Below are 25528 nucleotides of genomic sequence, written 5' to 3'. Positions count from 1 at the left end.
AATGAATGAAAGAATTTAAGGGTTTTCAACAGAAAATTCACACACTTCAAACTGTATTTAAAAAGAAAAATTTTCATGGAATCAAAATATTTTTGGGAATATTTTTGTGCGAGTTACGACGTCATTGATAACATTTTTAAATGACACCCTGTAGTTTTATAAATATCATCTAAAAAGGCATATCTTTATGGGAAACTTCATGGAACTTATGGTTTACATTTACATTTTTTTTTCTCCCTGTGTGATAAAAAAAAGCAACAACCTTTTCGATTGATGAAATCAACATAAAAACATGTTCTTAAAAGAAAATGAGAGAATTGAGACCATGATGATGATTGGATATGATGACAGAAGAAATACACACAACAAGAAGTAGGCCTGTGCACACTTCTTAACGAAACGCATTCAAAACCTATTTCTCAGTCAATTGAAAGTAGGGTACAAGAGAAATAATTCAGAGAAGTTTTTTTAGTAAGCTTAGACTTAAGGCTGTAAACGTTTTTGTATACAAAAGATTCCGAAAAGCAAAAGCACTTGTACATCTTGGAAAAGCAATAAATTTAAACCAAACAAACCATGCGAAAATTCCAAGGATTAGAACAGGAAATACTGTAGTTATCGTAGAAATGTGTACAGTGCATTGCAAAGCCGAGAACTGCTATTGACTACTAATGGTATGGACTTTCCCGATCTCTATACTCTGTCTCACTCACACACCACCTGTCAGAGCTCAGTTCTTTACTTGGTTAGTACTGAGACGAAATTTTTGGACAAAGCACACCAAGACATGAAGAAAATTCTGAAATATTATTATATATCACGTTTTTAAACGCGAAACACACAGATAGTAATAATAATAACAATAATAATAATAATAATAATACTTACTTACAAATGGCTTTTAAGGAACCCGCAGTTTCATTGCCGCCCTCACATAAGCCCGCCAGCGGTCCCTATCCTGTGCAAGATTAATCCAGTCTCTATCATCATATTCCACCTCCCTCAAATCCATTTTAATATTATCTTCCCATCTACGTCTCGGCCTCACTAAAGGTCTTTTTCCCTCCGGCCTCCCAACTAACACTCTATATGCATTTCTGGATTCGCCCATACGTGCTACATGCCCTGCCCATCTCAAACGTCTGGATTTAATGTTCCTAATTATGTCAGGTGAAGGATGCAATGCGTGCAGCTCTGTGTTGTGTAACTTTCTCCATTCTCCTGTAACTTCATCCCTCTTAGCCCCAAATATTTTCCTAAGAACCTTATTCTCAAAAACTCTCAATCTCTGTTCCTCTCTCAAAGTTGTACAAAGAATCCTGTACCTAATTGGTGATTAATGTTTCCTTCCCCATAATACAACGAGTAGGCCTAATCGCCTACTTGCGATATACCATTCCTATCTAACCTAACCTCTTGTACTCCCACGAAGTCTATTCTATATCTAGCTAGTTCTTTTGCTACTAATGTTACCCCTCCTGTTCTATAAAGACTAGTTACGTTCCATGTACCAAATCTTATAACCTTATTCCTTTGCTGTGGTCGTGCAGGAGAATCAGTCCCATTCCGAGGCTTATTGTTAGGTTTCGTAACAAGCTGTTTTTTCGGTGATGGGTTGTTAACCCTTCGCCCAACCCCCAAGCTGGAGGACCACCCCTTATCGGCTGTCCACGACTGCTTATTCAATATATTCGCAGCTACCCTCCATATCTGGAGGCCGTCTCCTCTATCCGCAACCTGAGGACGCGCCATGCCGTGGTGATAGGGACCCACAATACATGGCATAATAATAATAATAATAATAATAATAATAATCATCATCATCATCATAAATAGTATAATCATCATCATGCAAACAAATATAAGGTCCAAGGGCTGTTATGGTCTCAGTGATTTCATTCTTGGTCCACCTTTTTTGGACATAATAACAAAATAATAATAATAATAATAATAATAATAATAATAATAATAATAATAATAATAATGTATTTATCCTGGTGGAATAAAGATCATCAGGCCTTCTCTTCCACGCCATCAGAAATATGTAGACTTACACATAAACATTTTAGGACAGCAGCTAAGAAACTAATTAATTACTAGTGATCATCGTTGCACTACTTATTTGCGTCAACGCTTAAGTATAGCTATTCAACGCGGAAATGCAATGAGCGTTTTGGATACTCTTCCGGAGTCCAGCCCTTTGGATGAACTCTTTCTCTTGTAAAATTTATTTAGTATTCCGTATGTAAATATTTGTATTTAGTTTTATATACTGTATTGTTCAAATTGTCAGAAAATCTATAGCCATTGAAACTGTAGAGAATGACTTACTTTAATGGAGATGTAAGCATAATTTCATAAATTTTAAGTAAATAATATTAGTTTTTATAATATAATCTGTTTATCTGTATCTATAAAATGTAAAATTACTCCTAAATAATATACCATTAACAACAATGAATTACACAAAAACACAGATATAAAACAAGAACGTTTACAATAACAGTAACACAAAACAAAAAATCATAATAATACAAAAACATTTAAAATATTAAATTTGTATAATATTAAACAAAGTTTGAAGGTTTATATCAATATTATTAATATAAATATATTTAATATTTCATATTTATTATCATCATACGGTTTTCAGGTAGTGGTTTCCCTCACATTTCTGATTAATATAAATAACTAAACGAGATAAAACAATTAATAATGCAAACAAGAAATGCAATTATAAATAATTAGACAAAGGCTGCAATGAACACATCTAGTAACTTATGAATAAAAAAGAAGAGAAGTGTGAACATCTGTAAGTCAGGTTAAGTCTCGTATTAAAACTACGCACGGTTTATTCAAACTTATAACAATGTATTATTGAATTTCATATACTGTATAAAAACCGAAATGCATTTTATTTATATTCACATAAATATAAAACCAAAATATCAGACAACACATGTTTGACAGTACCTAAATGTACCACAACTATAGCATTTATAATCTCAGTAGATAGCAACTTCGGTCCAAAGTTTATAATATGATGATAGCTCAATTCCCAAACAAACAATTTGCTAATGCTCCTTATTTCAAAAAATCAATTAAAAATTGCTGTTTAGAGAGAAAATTTAAAGTTCAATTATTGTGATATCTGTGTTTTTTCTTCTTTTTACTTTTTACTTTGTTATTTATTAAAATGTCTTAACATTATGTGGTCCACACCTGTGGAGTAACGGTCAGCGCGTCTGGCCGCGAAACCAGGTGGCCCAAGTTCGATTCCCGGTCGGGGCAAGTTACCTGGTTGAGGTTTTTTCCGGGGTTTTCCCTCAACCCAATATGAGCAAATGCTGGGTAACTTTCAGTGCTGGATCCCGGAATCATTTCACCGACATTATTACCTTCATCTCATTCAGACGCTAAATAACCTAAGTTGTTGATAAAGCGTCGTAAAATAACTTAGTAAAAAAAAAACATTATGTGGAATGCCCCCTGAGCACGAGTATGTAACTTACTGTTTGTGTTGGTGCTAGAGTGTTTTATATAAAAAATAAATATGTACCTTTGTCCTGGCAATAAAGTATTATTATTATTATTATTATTATTATTATTATTATTATTATTATTATTATTAGTAGTAGTAGTAGTAGTAGTAGTAGTAGTAGTAGTAGTAAGACCGTAAATATATTGTTTATGATAAATGTATTTTTGTCGACCAAAGGTTCGATTATTTTTTTCAACATACCTCGTATGTCAGAGATTGGTTTTGGTTTAAATAATATCATAAATTTAAAGAAACAATTCTGAGATTACAACTTAAATTCGTATTTTTCCGGGGAATTAAAAAAAATCCGAAGATCTTCGTAAATATTTTAGCCACCGATGTGGCTCAGTCGGTTAAGGTGCTTGCCTGCCGGTCTGAAGTTGCGTTCGGGCGCGGGTTCGATCCCCGCTTGGGCCGACTACCTGGTTGGGTTTTTTTTCCGAGGTTTTCCCCAACCGTAATGTGAATCCAAGGTAATCTATGGCGAATCCTCGGCCTCATCTCGCCAAATATCATCTCGTTATCACCAATCTCATTGACGCTAAATAACCTAGTAGTTGATACAGCGACGTTAAATAACCAACTAAAATAAAATAAAAAGTCGTAAATATTTAATTTAGGCAATTTAGGTTCAAACAACACAAAATAGGTACTAATAGGTGAAATAGGCATTTTTAGGCATAGTTAAACTCTACAGGTGGTATAACTTTTCATGAAATGTGTAGCTACATCATTGGTTTTTATTTATTCCTTCTGGAAAAAGTAGACATAAAACTTAATGATCATGTAGTTAACATAGGCCTACTATATATTCTGCTCTTAAAGCGGTACAACACATACACATTGCAGTCATACAAGCCGCTATACAAGAAATACTGTATAATTTCCACATCCCTAGTACGAAGCGAATGTGACTTCACAGGTTTCAAAGACGGAAACTCTGCCTCCTGAGCCATATCGGAGGACACAAACACTGAACAACACAGAAGTGTTCATAATATTTAGACGCATGACACATCCTTGACTGCTGTCCTCGTGTGTCCTCTCCTGCAAGTGGCGACTCTCGAAACGAAGGCTACCGTATCTTGATATAGTTGTCAGCTGAGAATTTTGTGTAAAACTTGCACTATCTCACGGTACTTGGAGTTTGGGATCCCTCCTCTCTCTCTCTCCCTCGTGACGACGATTTTTTCCCCATCTCTCAGGCGTCTGTGGGAGTTACATATCGATGTGGGACGGAAGGATGTACAAGAGCTTAGATATGATTCATTCGTGAAACATGGCTGCTGGGATGTCTTGCACCGGGACAGCCAAGGGGTGGCAAGAGGGAGAATGTTACATGCTCTGCTTAGGGGTGTAATTGATAGTGTACTCGTCGCCAGATGCGTTGACCGCTAGAGCTTGGTTATAATCCTCAATTAAAACTTTTAAAATATAGTTTCTTCTTTTCTCTCCAAATTTCCTTCAGTTCTCTTAGTCCTTTCTTCCAGCTTCATTTATCTTCAGTCTGCCTCACATGCATTTCTGTTCCTGTATAAAGCTTTGCAATCATTTGCTTCTAGGGCAGTAAGAGATTCTTTGATGGGGCTCAAGCGTCCCATCAAATCAAAATATTTCCCTGACGCTGATAGAGAAAGAAATCTCTTTTCAATCCGCTTTCGTTAGATTGGAGACTTGGTATTTAGACCTGTAGTAATATAAGTTAACACCAAATCATCACAATGACTACTCAAAATAAAGCCTACAGCACGAGAAGAAATTGATATTTATTTTGTCTATCTATAAGTCTGTCTGCCTATTCTGGTCAATAGAATACATTTATCTGCTGTCCTGATCTATCCATCTGTCTGCCTAACCTGATCAATAGAATACATTTATCTCCTATCCTGATCTATCCATCTGTCTGCCTATCCTGATCAATAGAATACATTTATCTGCTGTCCTGATCTATCCATCTGTCTGCCTATCCTGATCAATAGAATACATTTATCTGCTGTCCTGATCTATCCATCTGTCTGCCTATCCTGATTAATAGAATACATTTATCTGCTGTCCAGATCTATCCATCTGTCTGCCTATCCTGATCAATAGAATACATTTATCTGCTGTTCTGATCTATCCATCTGTCTGCCTATCCTGATCAATAAAATACATTTACCTGCTGTTCTGATCTATCCATCAGCCTGCCTGTCCTGATTAATACAATACATTTAACTGCTGTCCTGATCTATCCATCTGTCTGCCTGTCCTGATCAATAGAATACATTTATCTGCTGTCCTGATCTATCCATCTGTCTGCCTATCCTGATCAATAGAATACATTTATCTGCTCTCCTGATCTATCCATCTGTCTGCCTATCCTGATCAATAGAATACATTTATCTGCTGTCCTGATCTATCCATCTGTCTGCCTATCCTGATCAATAGAATACATTTATCTGCTGTCCTGATCTATCCATCTGTCTGCCTGTCCTGATCAATAGAATACATTTATCTGCTGTCCTGATCTATCCATCTGTCTGCCTATCCTGATCAATAGAATACATTTATCTGCTGTCCTGATCTATCCATCTGTCTGCCTATCCTGATCAATAGAATACATTTATCTGCTGTCCTGATCTATCCATCTGTCTGCCTATCCTGATCAATAGAATACATTTATCTGCTGTCCTGATCTATCCATCTGTCTGCCTATTCCGATCAATAGAATACATTTGTCTAGTGTCCTGATCTATTCGTCTGCCTATCCTGATCAACAGAATACATTTATTTGCTGTCCTGATCTATCCATCTGTCTGCCTATCCTGATCAATAAGACATTTATCTGCTGTCCTGATCTATCCAACTGTCTGTTCTGATCTGTTGTATTGTATTGTATTTATATCCCATGGTATTCGTACATCGCTTCACAGCTAGAATATGGAACATGTCAAAAAATCTTAATAGTACTACAAAGTTTTATTAATTATAGTCACAGTCTAGTTGAAATATATACAGAAGAGTTTTACAATATACTAGTACAACACAAGGGGTTTGTATCGATACTTAGTACAAGACAATATTCATGAAGCGATGTCAAATGTAGTAAATTCACCTACAGAATAGAAGGCGTGAGAAATTAGGTACTTCTTTAATTAGGCTGTAAATAATCTTATGTCTTGAGTTTGATTTTTCTATTCATCCATGTATTTGTCTGTCCTGATCTATCCATCCAGTTATCCGTTTGTCCTGATCTATCCATCTGTCTGCCTATTCAAATCTATTCGTTTATCTGCTGTTCTGATCTACCCATCCGTCTGCCTATCCTGATCTATTGATTTATATGCTATCCTGATCTATTCATCCCTATATTTATGTCTCTCTCCTGATCTATCCATCTATCTTATGTCTCTCTATCCGTCTACCTGTCTATCTGTCTTTCCTGATCAATCCATCGCTCTATCCATATGTCTGTATATGTGTGTTCTGTCCTGAACTATCCATCTTTGTCTGTCCTGATCAGTTCATCTACATATATCTCCTGATCTATCCTATTTTTATCTGTCTTTCCTGTCTATCTGTCTGTCCTGATCTATCCATCTATATGTCTGACCTGATCAATCCATCCATATATCTCCTGATCTAGCCTGTCTTTCCTGTCTGTCTGTCTGTCCTGATCTATCCATCTATATGTCTGTCCTGATCAATCCATCCATATATCTCCTGATCTAGCCTGTCTTTATCTGTCTTTCCTGTCTATCTGTCTGTCCTGATCTATCCATCTATATGTCTGACCTGATCAATCCATCCATATATCTCCTGATCTAGCCTGTCTTTCCTGTCTGTCTGTCTGTCTGTCTGTCTGTCTGTCTGTCCTGATCTATCCATCTATATGTCTGTCCAGTTACATTCTACTGACTAAGAGGCTACGTATTTGTTTCCTTTCTAGTATGCTGCCTTCAACAATTACATTTTCTTACATTGGGAAAAAAATTGAAGATTTTCGCTTTCGAAGATGTTTATGCTTGGCAGCCCTATATATTCCTCACTTTATACAGGAATTTGTAGTGGCATAAAATGAGCCAATGGTAAAGAACACTTGCGTACTCGTAACGGTGTGTGGGCTTGTCTATGTAAATAATTATATGAAGTTTATGTGACAGACTCCTACGCCTGAGTTGCGTAGCCTTAGGCTAGCATTAATGAATGAACGCTGTTTGAATCTTCGTGGGGAAAAATTTTTCTCATGAAATTTAGATCAGTGTATGGAACCGATGTCCACTCAGCATTGTGATGAAGTTTATAAACTACAGCGAGTAGAGAAAGCTGATTTTGCGAGTCATCTATAATGGTTGAGACGAGAATCATCATAGTTGTTTTGGCTGCGTTTTTAGTTTGAAAATTTTTCTACTGTTGGCAACACTACCCCTGTGTGTCTGTATAATGTCAGGACAGCAATAAACGCAGTTCGGACTGCTGAGTTGTACTGCCCGTGTCTCACTTCCTGAGCCGAGAACTCCCTAGAGCTTATACCACGCCTCTTAGGTCTTCTCGGACCGTCACGGCAGCTGCAGCGTGCGGGACGGCAGCATATTACATTTGCTGAAAACATCCTATGCCACTCCAGGGGGCTGTACTGTTTATAATCCAGGAGACTCTAATCGTGATTACTACTATCGCTATTGTCTCTGATTTGGATTCCGGAAAATGTGTGTGCACACTAGATCACTCTTCGTTCAGTCTGGACAACTGCTGAATTTTATTACCATAGAACAGCGTTTCTTAAAGTATGTTGCCGGAGTTACGTGAGCCCTATATGATTTGAAATTTTAGTTCATACTTAGTGGATACTAGGCCTATAAAAAATTTATAAAAGTTACGAAAATATGAAGCAATAATAACATGAAACATCATCGATGATGATGATGATAATGATGATAATAATAATAATAATAATAATAATAATAAAAGTATTATGGGCCTATTATTATTATTATTATTATTATTATTATTTACTTACTTACTTACTTACTTACTTACTTACTTACTTACTTACTTACTTACTTACTTACTTACTTACTTACTTACTTACTTACTTACAGGCTTTTAAGGAACCCGGAGGTTCATTGCCGCCCTCACATAAGCCCGCCATTGGTCCCTATCCTGAGTAAGATTAATCCATTCTCTATCATCATATCCCACCTCCCTCAAATCCATTTTAATATTATCTTCCCATCTACGTCTCGGCCTCCCTAAAGGTCTTTTTCCCTCCGGCCTCCCAAATTACTATTATTATTATTATTATTATTATTATTATTATTATTATTATTATTATTATTATTATTATCATTAAGTATATGATTATGTCTCGTGATCAAAAATATTGTACGAAATGGAATAAATAAAAGTTGGAGATTTATCCTTCGAAGAGGTGGAAAAATTAAAATATCTTGGAGCAACAGTAACAAATATAAATGACACTTGGGAGGAAATTAAACGCAGAATAAATATGGGAAATGCTTGTTATTATTCGGTTGAGAAGCTTTTGTCATCTAGTCTGCTGTCAAAAAATCTTAAAGTTAGAATTTATAAAACAGTTACATTACCGGTTGTTTTGTATGGCTGTGAAACTTGGACTCTCACTTTGAGAGAGGAACATAGTTTGAGGGTTTTTGAGAATAAGGTTCTTAGGAAAATATTTGGGGCTAAGAAGGATGAAGTTACAGGAGAATGGAGAAAGTTACACAACGCAGAACTGCACGCATTTTATCCTTCACCCGACATAGTTAGGAACATTAAATCCAGACGTTTTGAGATGGGCAGGGCATGTAGCACGTATGGGCGAATCCAGAAATGCATATAGAGTGTTAGTTGGGAGGCCAGAGGGGAAAAGACCTTTGGGGAGGCCGAGACGTAGATGGGAAGACAATATTAAAATGGATTTGAGGGAGGTGGGATATGATGGTAGAGACTGGATTAATCTTGCTCAGGATAGGGACCAATGGCGGGCTTATGTGAGGGCGGCAAAGAACCTCCGGGTTCCTTAAAAGCCAGTAAGTAATTATTATTATTATTAGTAAGTGGAAGACGCTTAATACAATCAGAGTTTAGAAATAAAAGTCGAAGTAACTGAAACACCATCACATTATTTTGTCTAACAACCAAGATGTAAGGACTTCGGCTGCTATTCCGTTGAATTCCATCTTGTTTTGTCTAGCAGTTGCATTATTCTACCACAAAAGCGACATCGGGCCCTGTACGTTGAACACAAGAGACATTGTTGCGTCGACATTGACCACGGGGCTCTCTTTGGAAATAAACTGTAGATGATTTGCAAATAGTAACCCAAAGTAAAACAGTATTAATATTTACGATAGAACGAAGAGAGATGGAGATGAAATGATGACTATTAATACAGAGAAGTTATTATATTGTGCAGCTGGAATCTTATTTGAGTGTTTGAGAAGCCAGTACCTTGCAAAGAGAGCGTGTTGGAGTGGGTGTGAGGTGTTGAACAACCACTTCAAAGGTTGCCGTGCAAAAGGGGCTTACGACAATAGTTTCTGTTTCGTTGCTTGACAGCAACGAAGCTTGGAGTTAAGGCCCAATTGTATAAAACTCCTTGACTAAAGATCAACTTTGATCGAAGATCGGTAAGTGAACCGAGTTCAAACACTTCTTCTATTGTATAAAACTTTTCTGCTATCAAATTACCTTGGTTCAAATGCAATCTAAGTTCAAGTGAAAAGGATTTGGCAACATCGCATAAACAGGTGAAATATGTGATGCGCGGACCATGTTGTACAAGTTTGTTCAGTGTTGCCAATCTAGCGACTTTAACTCTTTTTCAATAACAATTTCTTTTAACTTTTATATTGCTTAAATAGGGATTTAGCGAACTTTTTAGCATCCCATAGTGACAAAATGTAATCTTTCTTTGTTGATAATGAGAAATCTAGCGACTTTACAACTACTTTTTGGCGACTTTCCGTATTACACTCTGTTGGAGACACTGGTTTGTTTTGTGCTATGTAAATAATGGCGGACAATAAGAAGAAGGTTGACTGTTCTCCAAATTGTTATCATGTTATGGTGTTTGATACTGCTAAACATAATAAAGCTTTATAAAAGGACAATTTTCGTTTAGTAATACAGTTAATTGAAAATTTATGAATGTACCTATCATATCCATTAAAAATTAATAGTTATAAACATAATATAATTATAGATCAAGTTATTTGATACTGCTGAACACGATAGAGCCTTATAAAATATAATATTGTTTGTGTATTAAGGCAAGAAATAGAAAAAAAAATATATATATATATCTATATAAATGTACCTACCATATCTATTAATATTAATAATAATGGTTATTCTTTTTGCACAATCTGCCACTCGTGTAATTCAAACAGAAAAGAAATAACTGAACTTGGATCATCCAACTTAATCGGAGAAATTTCTTCAGTCAAAGTTGACTTTAGTTTGAGAGAAATGAATCTCAGATTAGACTTTATACAACACAAAATTCCAAGTTCAGCTAGAACAAGGATCAATTTAACCTCTGATCTAAGATTAAATGGTTTATACAATCGGCCCTAAAAGGGACTTGTTTTATTCGGAACTCAAGGTGATAAGGCAATAATAGAGCTATGGTGGAACGACTACTGCAATAGGAGCTTAATATTATCGAATCTCAGGAGAGGTGAGCGAGATGACTGAACACTATAGGCGTGGTTTTAGAGCAGCCGTGGCGAAAATGTAACTCACGAGTACATTGTGGCTCGCAATGATAGTTGTACATTTCCCTTGCTTTCTACCTCCCACATCCCCCAGCCTCTCACTCACTGGAGTCAAACTCCGTTCCATTTGTATTTGTCTCTGACCTGCGAGTGGCGTATCGTCGCAATGTCTCTCTCGAAACCATGTACCTCTACAAAAACGAAGTTTCAAGTAGGATGGGAGGACACATTTTTTTGCTACCTATATGATGAGAATATTAAATGTATGATTTGTTCAGAAGTGTTACGAGGAAAACGGTTGTATAACATAAAACGGCATTATAAGTTACTATATGTTACTGATGAAACATTAAAAGGTTAAGTGTTGTTATTATTATTATTATTATTATTATTATTATTATTATCATCATCATCACCATCATCATCATCATCTCTGTACGTTGATCCTTTTTCAGCAGATATACGAATAATGCGGTTAGATCTTCAATTTAAACTCACAGATTTACAATGTGATGTTAAATGAAAGATAGATGTAAGGACTTGACAAATGTTCAACCTTTCAAATCTTTGCCAAAAAATAAAAAAATTCGAAGCTTCGTTCTTTCGCTTGCTTTGTTGAAGCCATGTTCGCTACAACTTACGTTTGTGAAAAATTGTCAAATTCGACAGTCACTTAAAATGGAACGAACACATTAATTACATTTATAATAAATTACGTAAAATAATACATTATTTTGTTTATTGAGGAATTACTTGCCAATAAGTTTATTACGCACAATATACTTAACTTTATTTCAATCGGTAATTATGTATGGAATTATAGGATGGGGTAGCTTACTTAAATTCAATTTTAATCCACTTTATTTATTACAAAGAAAATAATTAAAATATGTCTTCATAAAAATATCGATTTTCCATCTCAAAAATTGTTTCTAGACTTTAATGTTCTTAACATAAGACAAATTTATTATTGATTAAAGTTCTCGTTAACACTTTGTTAAAAACATAAAATTTACTTAGTCTTACTTTAAAAAAGTGTAAAATTGTTTAAAAAAAAAGGCATATACCTTCGACAGACGGCCCGTTTCAACGCTATGTCACGTCATCTTCAGTGTCTCTTGAACCACTGGTGATCTTGACTCTATGATGTGCATTTGTCGATGGTATTATATTGTATTAATAAAATTCATACATAAAAATCGAAATAATTTTGAATTGTATTCTCATAGTTATGAAATAAAAGGTATGAATTCTTTAAGATTGTTTGAACCAAAATGCAACACTGCTACAGTATTTAATCATAGTAATAATTTAGGCCCAAGAATATATAACAAATTTATATTTAAATATCCTAATCTTGTCAATTATAATAGTTCTAGTATTAAATTTAAAAAGTTATGTATGGATTTTATAAAAATTGAAAAATTGTAAGTTTAAATTTATACGTTTTTATTGTGTAGTAGACATAAGACAAATTGTATTATAGTGAGGGTCACATAAGAACAGTTCCTAAACAGTAAATATTTTCGTCTAGTCAGTGTTGCCAACTGTTACCAGATATCACACGATCCTACGTACTAAATGACATTATTTATCATACGCTATGTTGGAAGGTTATTCTAAATAATTCAATAATTTGTAACATATTTTCGTTGGCAAACTATACGATAAAGGGATCAACATATCAAGTATTTTGTGTAGCAATACGAAATTCATTGGTTTGACTAAACAATTGACTCACGAGACCTAACGTAAAAATGTAACCTATTTTGTTTGACCACGTGAAATTATTAGGACTAAGTCCGAAGACTTACCTGACTATAGTCTTGAATTATAACCACAACGTAACACATAAAATAAGTATTATGTATTAATATTAATACTGATATTAATTAATTATTAGTATGTTCAAAATTCCCTAGCTTCCAGTAACCGGCTCAGAAATCTAGTACAATTTTAATTTCATGGAATTCCAGGACCGACAAATATTTGTCTCAGCTGCCAACATACCAGTTACAAAATCACCACCATTTGTAGTATTTATCAGTATCGACATTCGAAACTAAGTTGGCAAAAGAAAATTCAACCTGCAAACTAAAAAATCACCACAATCCACTAGCATATGTAGTAATGGGGGAAAAATGGTTAGGTTTCACCCTTAGGGTATGAAGTAAGCTGACCCGGTCTATACATACTTCTTAATTTCAATTCAGGAATCCGCCCCTGAGGACGAGTTCTAATCTTTCAAATTGCGAGCTAAAGTTTTTCTGCATATATTATATTTTATGTTACAGTTATTAGCAAAATAAATAAATAAATTAAATAAATAAATAAATAAATATGAGTGTCGAGTACCCTCATTAGTTTAAACGTTTCAAAATATTTTTTTTTTATTCTCCGTTTTAGCTCATGTCACAAAACAATAATATAATTTTTTGCTGCTAAATTAAACGTATTTATATTATACTAAAGAAAGAACAGAAGTTCAGCAGAATACGCACGTCATACAATGCCAGTCTTATTCATGATATTCCTCACAAGTCATGGTGGGAGATTTTGGGTGACTGGAAGCGAAGAATGTGTCAACAGACCCGTCATCCACGACGGTTCACAATAAACAGTTTTATACTTTGAAGAACTCGCATTTACTTTGGCGTGTACCTGCCAAACCTGAACAGGCAAGCACTTGAGTGATGGGACATCCAGGCTGGCCCATTGTTCCGAGCCTCGAGTACAAATACTTAAAACGCTCGAGTCAAAATATTACACTGCTTATTATGACAATGCCGGAGTTCGTTAACCCGCACTGTTGACAGACTTGCAGGCTTACCTCTGCGGTCGTGCGCTTGCGAAACTCTTGAATGAAGAAATAATAATAATAATAATAATAATAATAATAATAATAATAATAATAATATTGATCCACATCACTATGCTACAAACAAGAATTCTTCAAAAGAAATATTTCAGTAAAATTAATAAAAAAGATTTTCATTAACAGTGGGTTGTATGAAGAGAAAATAGTTCTGTTACTAAGTAAGCCTTACCTGAACACACAGAAAAACTAGCAATGGACTCAGTCCTATACGAGAACATAGGCTAAACGGTCTTACTAATAAACCGTGAGACTTGTATGTGTATGTATTGATTCACACTGCAATGGGTATATACCCGGTGACAGTGGTAACTAATTACACTCAATAATGACAATAATAAACTTGTTAATTAAAAATACACTTAATAATAATACCAATAATTAATACAAATAATTAGTAGTAACAACAATTTATAATAATAATAATAATAATAATAATAATAATAATAATAATAATAATAATAATAATAGGGAATATCCTAAATTAAATGAAGCACGATCACTTAAAATATCATTTAAAATAAATCTAATTTTTATCTTAAATCTAAGTTCGAACTAAAATCCACGAGTATATGTTCATATCTGCACAAGTACCTTTCCACATTACACTCATTTCGCTGTCAACTCACTCACTGCACTGGAACTACGACACATTTCACTGATTCTATCCTGATTTCACTAACACTTCAAAAACATTTCACTGTTCAAATACTTTGCACTGCCTCTATAAACTATAAAGCTTCACAGACAGGAACACGTTTCACTGACACAACACACTTCACTGACACAACATAATTCTTCACTGATACAACACTTCAATAATAAAATATCATTTACGTCCTTTACATACTGTGTATAATTATCGTCTATTAGTGAAGTCCTTAAGCCTATTTTTAAATACGTTTTTGGTTGTTGGTAAAGCCTTTAGTAAGCCTGCAGGTAAAGCATTCCAGTCCCTGATAGTACGATTGAGAAAAGAAAACTTTCCAGTGTCGGTCCTCTGTCTTCTTTCCCTCAATTTATATGAGTGGTCGTTCCTTGAAGAGTAATTTGGCAGCTGCAACCTATTTTTTATTTCTCTCCAGGCAGGCTCACCTCTGTATGTTTTGAACAGTGAGCAAAGTTGGGACAGAAAACGTTACTAATAAACCGTGCATAACCGATGGATGTATAAACAGTGTATAACTATAGATGGGAATTATTTTGCAGTAATTATATACACGAAACCCCTTCTTTAAGCGTTGTAGGCTATATAGAGAAAAAACGGCCGTTCCTCTAACAGCTGTTCCTATCGATTGTCATTTTATTATGATGATCGTTGCCTTGTAACCATAGAAGAACAAACCAAAGATCACAGAATAATCAGAATTATATTGCTGTAGCTGTACTCTTTGACCAAAATATAGCGTGATAATCATAGAGTACAAATTGGAAAAAGTATAACACTTTTAACATTATTATTATTATTATTATTATTATTATTATTATTATTATTATTATTATTATTATTATCGTATCGTCATCAATGTCATCGTCACCATCACTATGTAATATACATTCGTAGTGTTCTGCCAAATGACACGTCTTTCACTGCAAACCCAGCTTTCTCCAATCTTTTCTATTTTCTGCCTTCCTCTTAGTCTCCTCATATGATCCATTGCCTATATCTTAATGTCGTCTAAAATCTGATATCTTCCCCTGCCCCGAACTCTTCTCCCGTTCACTATTCCTTCCAGTTCATCCTTCAATAGGCAGTTTCTTCTCAGCCAGTGACCCAACCAATTCCTTTTTCTGTTCCTGATCAGTTTCAGCATCATTCTTTCTTCACCCACTTTTTCCAACACAGCTTCGTTTCTTATTCTGTCTGTCCATTTCACACGCTCCATTCTTCTCCATGTCCACTTTTAAAATGCTTCTAGTTGCTTCGCTCACTTCGTCGTAATGTATATGTTTCTGCTCCATACAATGTCACACTACAGACAAAGCACTTCACTAGTCTTTTCCTTAGTTCTTTTTCCAGAGGTCCCCAGAAGATGCTCCTTTTTCTATTAAAAGCTTCCTTGTCCATTAAATTATGGTAAACAGGGTTGAACGTTTAACTTAAATAAAATATGACAAATAACTTAGTCTATGTTAATTGTTCTAAAGATAAGTATAGACGGGCCCTGTTTACCCTAATTTAATATACCAGCTTATCGGTTTTTAATATGCCGTATAAATTTCCTTGACCATTGCTATCCAGCTTTTGACTTCGTGGCAGCAGCTCATGTTACTGCTTATAGTACACCCCAAGTATTTGAAGCTGTTCACTTATTTTACTGTCTTGTTTCGAATTGGAACGTTTACCGTCTTTATTTTTCTTCCAACAACCATGGTCTTCGTCTTGTTTGCATTTTGCATTTATCTTCATCCTATACTACTCATAGTTGCAATTTAGTTCCACTAGCATATCCCTTAATATGATATCTTCTGTTAAAGACTCCATATTTTCAGCAAATCTTATGCACTTTATTCATCTTCCTCCTGCTATCATCTCTCATTTGTTCTGAAAACAGTTTTTCACTCAATCCTCCAAGTAGATGTTGAACAGGGTAGGTGATAAAGGGCAACCTTGTCGTACTCCTTTTCCTATTTCACTTCCTTCAGATATTTCTTCTCCTATCCTAACTTTGATTCGTTTCATATAAAGGTTGCAGAATAGCCTCCTCTCTTTCCAATCCACACCTATTTTCTTCAGGATTCCCATCAGTTTATTCCAGTGCACTTTGTCAAACGCCTTTTCTAAGTCCACAAATACTATATACACTATGTAATATGTAATCTATCATAAAATATACAAAGGTTAATTCCTTCCTCGAAAGTTTTTCTAAAATTGTTTATTGTTTGCTTATTGTTCATTGTTAGGTAAATAACATGTACAAAAATACAGTCTTAATTCTTCCCTGAAGGAGTAAAAACTCGTGCTCAGGGAGTTATCTAAACACATACTTAACACAAACAAAGATAATTATTTGACACAAAGTGAGTCAAGAAAAAGAATTATAGGAATAAATTAACTTTAAAAATAAATTTCAATTTTAACAATTCAAATCATACAAATACATACACATATTAAATCAATATATATTCTTTAAAAATTAACGCTATTTTTTAAATTTCTGATACTAAAATTTTCAAAATTTGGGTATTTTTCAATTATTTTATTGTATAACCTTGGACCAAAGTAGGTACCATGGCTCAGGGCTGTGCTGTGAAACACTTTGGTTCCTCTAGTCGTATAAAATCGGATCTTTTAGTTCCATATTTATGATGATACAATTTGAATTTATTGCGATTTTTATGTATGAAGTTTAATAAGGCAATATAATAAATCTGTTTAATTTTCAAAACATTAAAATCAGTAAACAAAAGCTCGGATGAGTAATCAATTGGTTTATTAAGGCATATTTTAATGATTCTTTTCTGAATAAGTATTAGTGGAGTGAGATTAGAATTACAAGCATTTCCCCATCCTAAAATTCCATACTGGAGAATGGATTGAAATAAAGCTAAATAAATGAGACGTAAAATATTAACTGGTAAATATGACCGAAGTGTAACAAAGATATAAATTGTTTTACGTATTCTAGTGCATAAATATGTAATATGTTTGTTCCATCATAAGTGTTGGTCGATTGTAATGCTCACAATTTTTAGAAGAACATTCAGAATGATGAATTTTGAGCCTAAAAGAAGATTGAGGAGATTTAAGGCCACTGGACCTTAGTGAAAACGGAACATTTGTTTTGGATGTGTTTAAGGAAAGAGCGTTTGAATCAAACCACTCTTTAAATACCTGTAATCCATTATTCTCATTAATATAAATGCCTTTCCAAGATTTTTCACCAAAAAGAATTACGGTATCATCCGCATATGAATATATAACCCCATTATATTTGCGTAAATCAGTTAATAACAAGTCATTTATATAAATCAAGAATAAAATTGGACCAAGAACAGTGCCCTGAGGGACCCCTACTTTTATGCTTTGAGTAACACTAAATTCATTATCAATTTTAGTTACATGATTTCAAGATGGTCTGTATTGTATTTGTCTGTATTAATATATTAATTTAGAAGTTAGCTGTCTTCATGAAATGTATTTCTTACATCTGCATTCCTTATTCGATCTTGCATTTTACGTCGTAATGGTCTCTGTTCGAATTCCTCCAGCACCCTCCGAGTTGTAGCAAAGCGGGCTGTTCTGCAACACACACAATCTGTCTATTGCAAGTGTAGGATTTATTTTGCTTTCACTACTACAAGCGGAACCACACCTGTGTAAACCGCTGTAGAAAGGGAGTCTATTAAGAAGATTTCCTAATACATACAGAGACCTTAAATTATCACTTCTACGCTAATAGAGGAGACACACCGCAAGAATCATGGATTCACAACTAATTTTACTACTCAGACGTCGTTTAATAGCCATGTCTTTTCTGATTAATGTTAGAATTTTATTGGCGTTGTTCCATGTAATGCTTAAGAGATGTATTTTCAGAAATTGTAGAAAACGAATACGTTAATTTATACTGAGAAATATTGCTTGCATAATTAGGATGGGCGTTTTATGCCTCATTATTAGCACGCTGGATCTTGAAGAAGGGGCCTCAGGTTCAACCGGATGTCTGAATTATTGATAGGCAAAAACATTGCTGGGAGTGTCTTACTCGAACTATCCTTGTTGTTACTTTGTAAATCATCTCTTTTTTCATGCGAAACTAGTGCAACTCTTTATTTGTCCGTCAAGTTAGAACGCAGTACAGATTATAATAAACTGAGAGCGAAACAGAAATTGACTTTTATCTGACAATGATTCAGGAAACAATGACTTTTCGAAAGTAATGTATAGGCCTAGTTCTTAACCTACTGCTAACACTACATTAGAAGAAGTTATCTATCGCAAAAACTAATACGTTATTGTGAAATATAAAGGAACATATTTTTTCAGGGGTAATGATGGAAACGGATAAAACAGAATCAGAACTGAAAGTTGTGGAAAGATGTGGACTAGATGCTTGGAAGTGACCAAATGAAATTGAACAAATATAGTCGAAACATCGTAATATTGTCGCAAAAATTACTATGCTTACATAGCATAAAATATATAATTATTTATTCAGTGCTTGAAATAAATTTCTAAATTAAAAGTAGGTCTAATTGATCAGTTCAATTTTGATATAGATAGCCTATCAAAAGCAATTACTTGTAGACATTTAGTACATTATTCTTACAATGTAGCCTCTTGCGAGTAATTACAAAACAAATTTGTAATGGAAAATCAAACCGGTATAAAGGCCTAGTTATAAATTTATATAAAATATTCTTGAATATTAAAGCATTTCTCTAGAAATTTGTATTTTTATTCCAGTTCTTAAATTTATATTACTGGAACGAAAACCATAATAGTAACCATATAATATATAGTAAACAATGATATATGATTGCATATAGAGCCCCAAAACACAGTCTGTTACAATTATTCATCATTTGTAACTTGGAGTCTTTCACTAGTGCTTATCTGGTCAATTACTAAAACAATATGGTCATTCACTAGTGATTTTTAAATCATAAAAATATGGTGCCATAAATTTAACCAATATGAGAGAAAAATTAAAATTCACTCATTAAATTAGTAGTGCGAGTCCTTAGGAATCAGCGATGCATATTACTTATGTGGAATCCCTAGTTTTGTAGTGGTTATATGCATATATTTTTATCACGGTGCTTAATTGGTCATTCACTAAATAAATAAATGAGTTAATTAGTAAACAAGTAAATAAGTAAGGAGAAAAATAAGTGAACACGTAAACAATCAAGTAAATAAGCAATTAAGTAAGTAAATAAGTTAGTGAGCGAGTGAAATTACCTTAAACTCTCCAGCAATATCCTTAATATTCGGGCCGTTTTCGAGACGTTGAATAATATTTACTTAATGGGAAATACTCAGACGTGAACGTGTTTGTCTCATGATGCCTTACCGGTATGCGGGGGCTTGGATTCTCGTCACAACAGACCACGTTGTACTGTTTTTGCTGCTTTCTTTAGACTCAAACGCATTCTACTGAATCGACGGAGCAGTGTACTTACTACTAAACTTTGATCTATTTTAGACTAGTGAAAGGTCCCATTTATTGTCTACTATCCCATAAAACTCCATATTAATTATTCTATTAATTCATTATCTTCCTCTTAACATTCAGAATGTCGCTATAATTTCTAAATTATTGAGTACAAATTGTTGATTAAACTTATGTGTGTTTTCTTGTCTTCTTTCAGACGAATATGCACGCTTCCTTCCCCTACGAATCAAATAGGGGTAGGGAATATGGAGGGGTTCGGCGACCAGACGTCCTCATACAGTCACACCCGGGTCTCGACTCTCAGGACCCTCTGGTGCTTCACAACGCGCTGTCCGCGGTCGACGACGGCCAGGTACGTCTTCACGAAGTCATGGAGGTGAATACCGCTTGAGTTTCTTGCTAGAATAAGTCAGAAGGCAGTGGTGCGCAATCCTATGGCCGAGTAACATAACTTGGCTCGTGATTCTTTAAAACATAAATTGATTAATTATTACGCAGTCACTGAACGACTGTAGTGAAGTCAACCATTGACACTACAAATGTGCTAAAGTGGAAGTGGAAGCTATTGTTGAGAATTTCCCGTGCTTACCTCTACTTCAACTTGAGCAATTTTTTCTTCTTTCCTGAATTCACTAGCGGATATTTGGTACAAATCTTTTTTTGTACACTTAACGGCAAAAAGAATGGGCCGACTCTTGGTCGATAGAAATGCTAAGTTCTATCGCGCGGTTCACTCGTGTAAACGCACTGCACTGCAAGGCATTGCTGTGGTGCCTCTTCATTGAAAGTCGTCCGTCTATAATGTAATAAACCTTACGAGCAGGGTGTAGCCCAGTGGTAAGAAGTCTGACATCCGTTTCAGAGGTTGTGAGTTCGCCTCCCAGTACGGTAAAATTATTATTTTTTATTTAAATTTTTACTTAATTTATTAGTTTAAATGTGAAATGGCATTTCTTAACAAACTTTGTTAGGCCTGCCTTGTAAAAATATTATTGCCTGTGGGCTATTAACAGGCGAGACCTGGCCTGTATAAACAAAAATACTTTTTTCACATCGTAAAAAACCGGACGCATATCAAACACAAATAAATAATTCAATTAACAAAAACAAACATTTCTCCAATCGAAGTCCTGTCGGAGAGTAGCATACGCAGAATGCTACTGGAGACAATTACCTGGTCGGAGAAAATGACATTTCTCCAATCGAAGTCCTGTCGGAGAGTAGCATACGCAGAATAACCTATGCGAACCGGGACAATGAGTTACCGTTTCTGTGCCATCTTCAAGCGTAATAACGAGACAGAACGTTGTAGTAACAGATAGCAGTATTGCTTGAAAGAGAGAGGGAGGTTTTTATTTCTTGGAGTTTGGGCATATTCTAAGAGATATCACCACATAATTATAGCTTTGCGAGACACATATGATGGCAAATTTGTAATTAAAAAAAAGAAGGTAGGGGAAGATTCGAACTTGAGCTACTACTACCAACTTGTTTAATATACCAACGCCGTAACGACTTACGCTACAGTGACTGATAATATCAGTTCCGCATAATACGTGGTTTTCCTGTTCATATTCGCTCCGGTTGATTTTGTATTTATCAATTTTATTATTATTTCACTCTTCAACGGCCCTGATGTATCTAGAATCAACCCCCCATTCGATTTTATTACATATTTTAGCCTCTTAAACAAAATACAGCAAATTTAAATGGCTTAATTGTGTGTTACCTAGTGAACTACGGCTTTGACGAGACGAGCATGCGCAATGTATGTCTCTGGCCCATCCGTTTTTCAGATATCAATTTATTTTTACTTCTATTTTTATTGTACCTGAGTTTTTGAATGTAGATGAAATTATTGGGGATCATCAGTGCGGTTTTCGGCGTAATAGATCGACTATTAATCAGATTTTTTGTATTCGACAGATAATGGAGAAAAAATGGGAGTATAAGGGTGCAGTACATCATAGATTTCAAAAAGACATATGACTCGGTTAAGAGGGAAGTATTATATGATATTCTTATTGAATTTCGTATTCCCAAGAAACTAGTTCGATTAATTAAAATGTGTCTCAGTGAAACATACAGCAGAGTTCGTATAGGTCAGTTTCTATCTGATGCTTTTCCAATTCACTGTAGGCTAAAGCAGGGAGATGCACTATCACCTTTACTTTTTAACTTCGCTCTAGAATATGCCACTAGGAAAGTTCATGATAACAGGCAGGGTTTGGAATTGAACGGGTTACATCAGCTTCTTGTCTGTGCGGATGACGTGAATATGTTAGGAGAAAATACACAAACGATTAGGGAAAACACGGAAATTTTTACTTGAAACAAGTAGAGCGATCGGTTTGGAAGTAAATCCCGAAAAGACAAAGTATATGATTATGTCTCGTGACCAGAATATTGTACGAAATGGAAATATAAAAAATTGGAGATTTATCCTTCGAAGAGGTGGAAAAATTCAAATATCTTGGAGCAACAGTAACAAATATAAATGACACTCGGGAGGAAATTAAACGCAGAATAAATATGGGAAATGCGTGTTATTATTCGGTTGAGAAGCTCTTATCATCCAGTCTGCTGTCCAAAAATCTGAAAGTTAGAATTTATAAAACAGTTATATTACCGGTAGTTCTGTATGGTTGTGAAACTTGGACTCTCACTCTGAGAGAGGAACATAGGTTCAGGGTGTTTGAGAATAAGGTGCTTAGGAAAATATTTGGGGCTAAGCGGGATGAAGTTACAGGAGAATGGAGAAAGTTACACAACACAGAACTGCACGCATTGTATTCTTCACCTGACATAATTAGGAACATTAAACCCAGACATTTGAGATGGGCAGCGCATGTAGCACGTATGGGCGAATCCAGAAATGCATATAGAGTGTTAGTTGGGAGACCGGAGGGAAAAAGACCTTTAGGGAGGCCGAGACGTAGATGGGAGGATAATATTAAAATGGATTTGAGGAAGGTGGGGTATGGTGATAGAGACTGGATTAATCTTGCACAGGATAGGGATCGCTGGCGGGTTTATGTGAGGGCGGCAATGAACCTTCGGGTTCCTTAAAAGTCATTTGTAAGTAAGTAAGTAAGTAACTTCACTCCCACTCCCTCTACTAATAAACTTCCAACCTTTCTCCACATAGAACCAAGCGTATACAGTCAAAGTCACCTTACGGTCATAGTAAACACAAACAGTACTGAGTTAGTGTGTATAGTAGGCCTATGTTTCAGAAATATGTTTCCGTTTTCCAGTGACGAAAGAGCTTTCAATATTGAATCATATTCTCGCACAGGTTATGTCGTCCGTTTGCATATGTTGCATCCCGGTTTCCCCTACCCGCTTCTGCTCGCCCCTCTGTAAAGGCTAGTGACTGGGCTGTCTTAGCTCTTTTCTGAATTTCTGTTAGGAATTGGACGTTTACGTAATATTATACAACTGTTTAAAATAACTTAAATAAAAGTGCCTCCTTAAGTAATTAATTGTCACGTGATTTCCCTCCTTTCTACGACCCTGCGACAAAACCACTTGGACGGACAGTAGATAGCATGTCTGAGTAATTTTATCTTTTCGGATCGGGCAGAAGTGAAGACTGAATTTACAGTACGTAAGGTACTCTTTTATAGAGTAGGCACAGAATTATTTCAACATGAGTTACTAGTACGAAGGACGAAACTCGTCAGTGGTCTGGCTCTGAATTTGTACACCAATGTTGTGGTGGGCTGAGGGACCGCTTCTATTTCTTTAAACACATACTGATATCGAAACAGTTAATTTGTGTTCAATATCAGTTTGTTTAATAAATAAATTAGTAACGTGTGTTGTACTAGTGGAAATTGTTACATGTTTTTTTTATCTAGAAACTGGTTTTGTTGACAAATATTCTGTACCCCGATTGGAGATGTTATAAAAGTATATAATGTATAAACAATACGCAGAAATGAAGTTAATGATAATTTGATTGCGCACCACTGTCACACATGTAATTCAAGTACTGTAGTGTTTAGATTAAAGTATTTTATTTTTTAGACTCCTATATCAGCTGTAGAAAATTCTGCAGTATCAAAACAGTGGCCTACATTTTTATCTTACAGTTTATATTAGCTATTACATCTTTATAGGCCGCTTTTGATTCAAAGTATTTGCCAAAGGGGGTTTAGACCTGAATTTGTGGAAGGTTCTGTTGTTTTTATTTATTTTATTGGGTTATTTTACGACGCTGTATCAACATCTAGGTTATTTAGCGTCTGAATGATATGAAGGTGATAATGCCGGTGAAATGAGTCTGGGATCCAGCACCGAAAGTTACCCAGCAGTTGCTCGTATTGGGTTGAGGGAAAACCCGGAAAAAACCTCAACTAGGTAACTTGCCCCGACCGGGATTCGAACCCGGGCCGCCTGGTTTCGCGGCCAGACGCGCTGACCGTTACTCCACAGGTGTGGACGGTTCTGTTGTTAGAAGCACGTTTGGATATCTTTATCTTCCATTATAGCCACAATAGATTTCACTTCTAAACTTCCAATTCGACGTGTTATTCCTTTATTATAACCTATATTAATTGTTCGTTGCTCAGTACATTATATTTTATCTTAGGTAGAACATCTCTAAAGTTTCTATGCTCCCCCAAATTATTGTTAAACATAACGTAAGGGTTAACTTAAAAATGTGAACGTTACGGTAAAATCAAGAACATTCACGATGGGAACATAAACATAACCTCAAAGATACTTGGTAACCATGGAAACATAACAACGACGCCATTTCCTCATATTCTGTCGTATACATCAGCGCTCCACGATTGTGTACTGTTTACAAATCACGTAAGCATAAGCATAAAAGTTTGGAGTTCCCAAACTTTCATGTTAACGTCTAACGGCAATGTTAATGTCAGTGTTTATGTGAATCATTGTGAATGATCGCATTTTATAACCTGACCGCAAACTTCTGTGTTTATGTTAAGGCTATGTTTAATTTTCATTGTGAATGGGCCTTTATTCTCCAACACACAGACACAGAAAATACTGCTAAGATTGTATTGCAGTCCAATCATGTCCTTTTTAACTTATACAGGGACATCATTTTATTTTTAACTTTAATTTTTATTGTACCTGAGTTTTTGAATGTACTTCACTCCCACCCTTCTACTAATGAAGTTCAACCGTCCTCCACACAGATCCAAGACCGCATATAGTCATAGTAGCCTTACGGTCATAGTAAACAGTACGTTTCAAAAATATGTTCGCGTTTTAGAGTGACGAAAGAGCT

The 25528-nt window shown here is 35.2% G+C and overlaps 1 protein-coding gene across 13 annotated transcripts in view; it reads left to right on the top strand.

The window, feature by feature from the left end:
* The window catches only part of TfAP-2 (transcription factor AP-2), a 978986-nt gene that overhangs the window by 570784 nt on the left and 382674 nt on the right, over positions 1 to 25528 (top strand). For 10 of the 13 annotated variants that reach the window (XM_069820017.1, XM_069820019.1, XM_069820016.1 and 7 more), the window contains one exon: positions 20456 to 20635. In XM_069820017.1, the coding sequence (XP_069676118.1) occupies positions 20456 to 20635 (180 nt within the window). The remainder of the gene's footprint in view (positions 1 to 20455; positions 20636 to 25528) is intronic. The other 3 variants (XM_069820009.1, XM_069820015.1, XM_069820013.1) reach the window with 1 other exon arrangement.

This window comes from Periplaneta americana, chromosome 3 (assembly GCF_040183065.1).
Source record: "Periplaneta americana isolate PAMFEO1 chromosome 3, P.americana_PAMFEO1_priV1, whole genome shotgun sequence".
Lineage (NCBI taxonomy): Eukaryota > Metazoa > Arthropoda > Insecta > Blattodea > Blattidae > Periplaneta > Periplaneta americana.
This window is presented reverse-complemented; position numbering and strand designations above follow the sequence as displayed.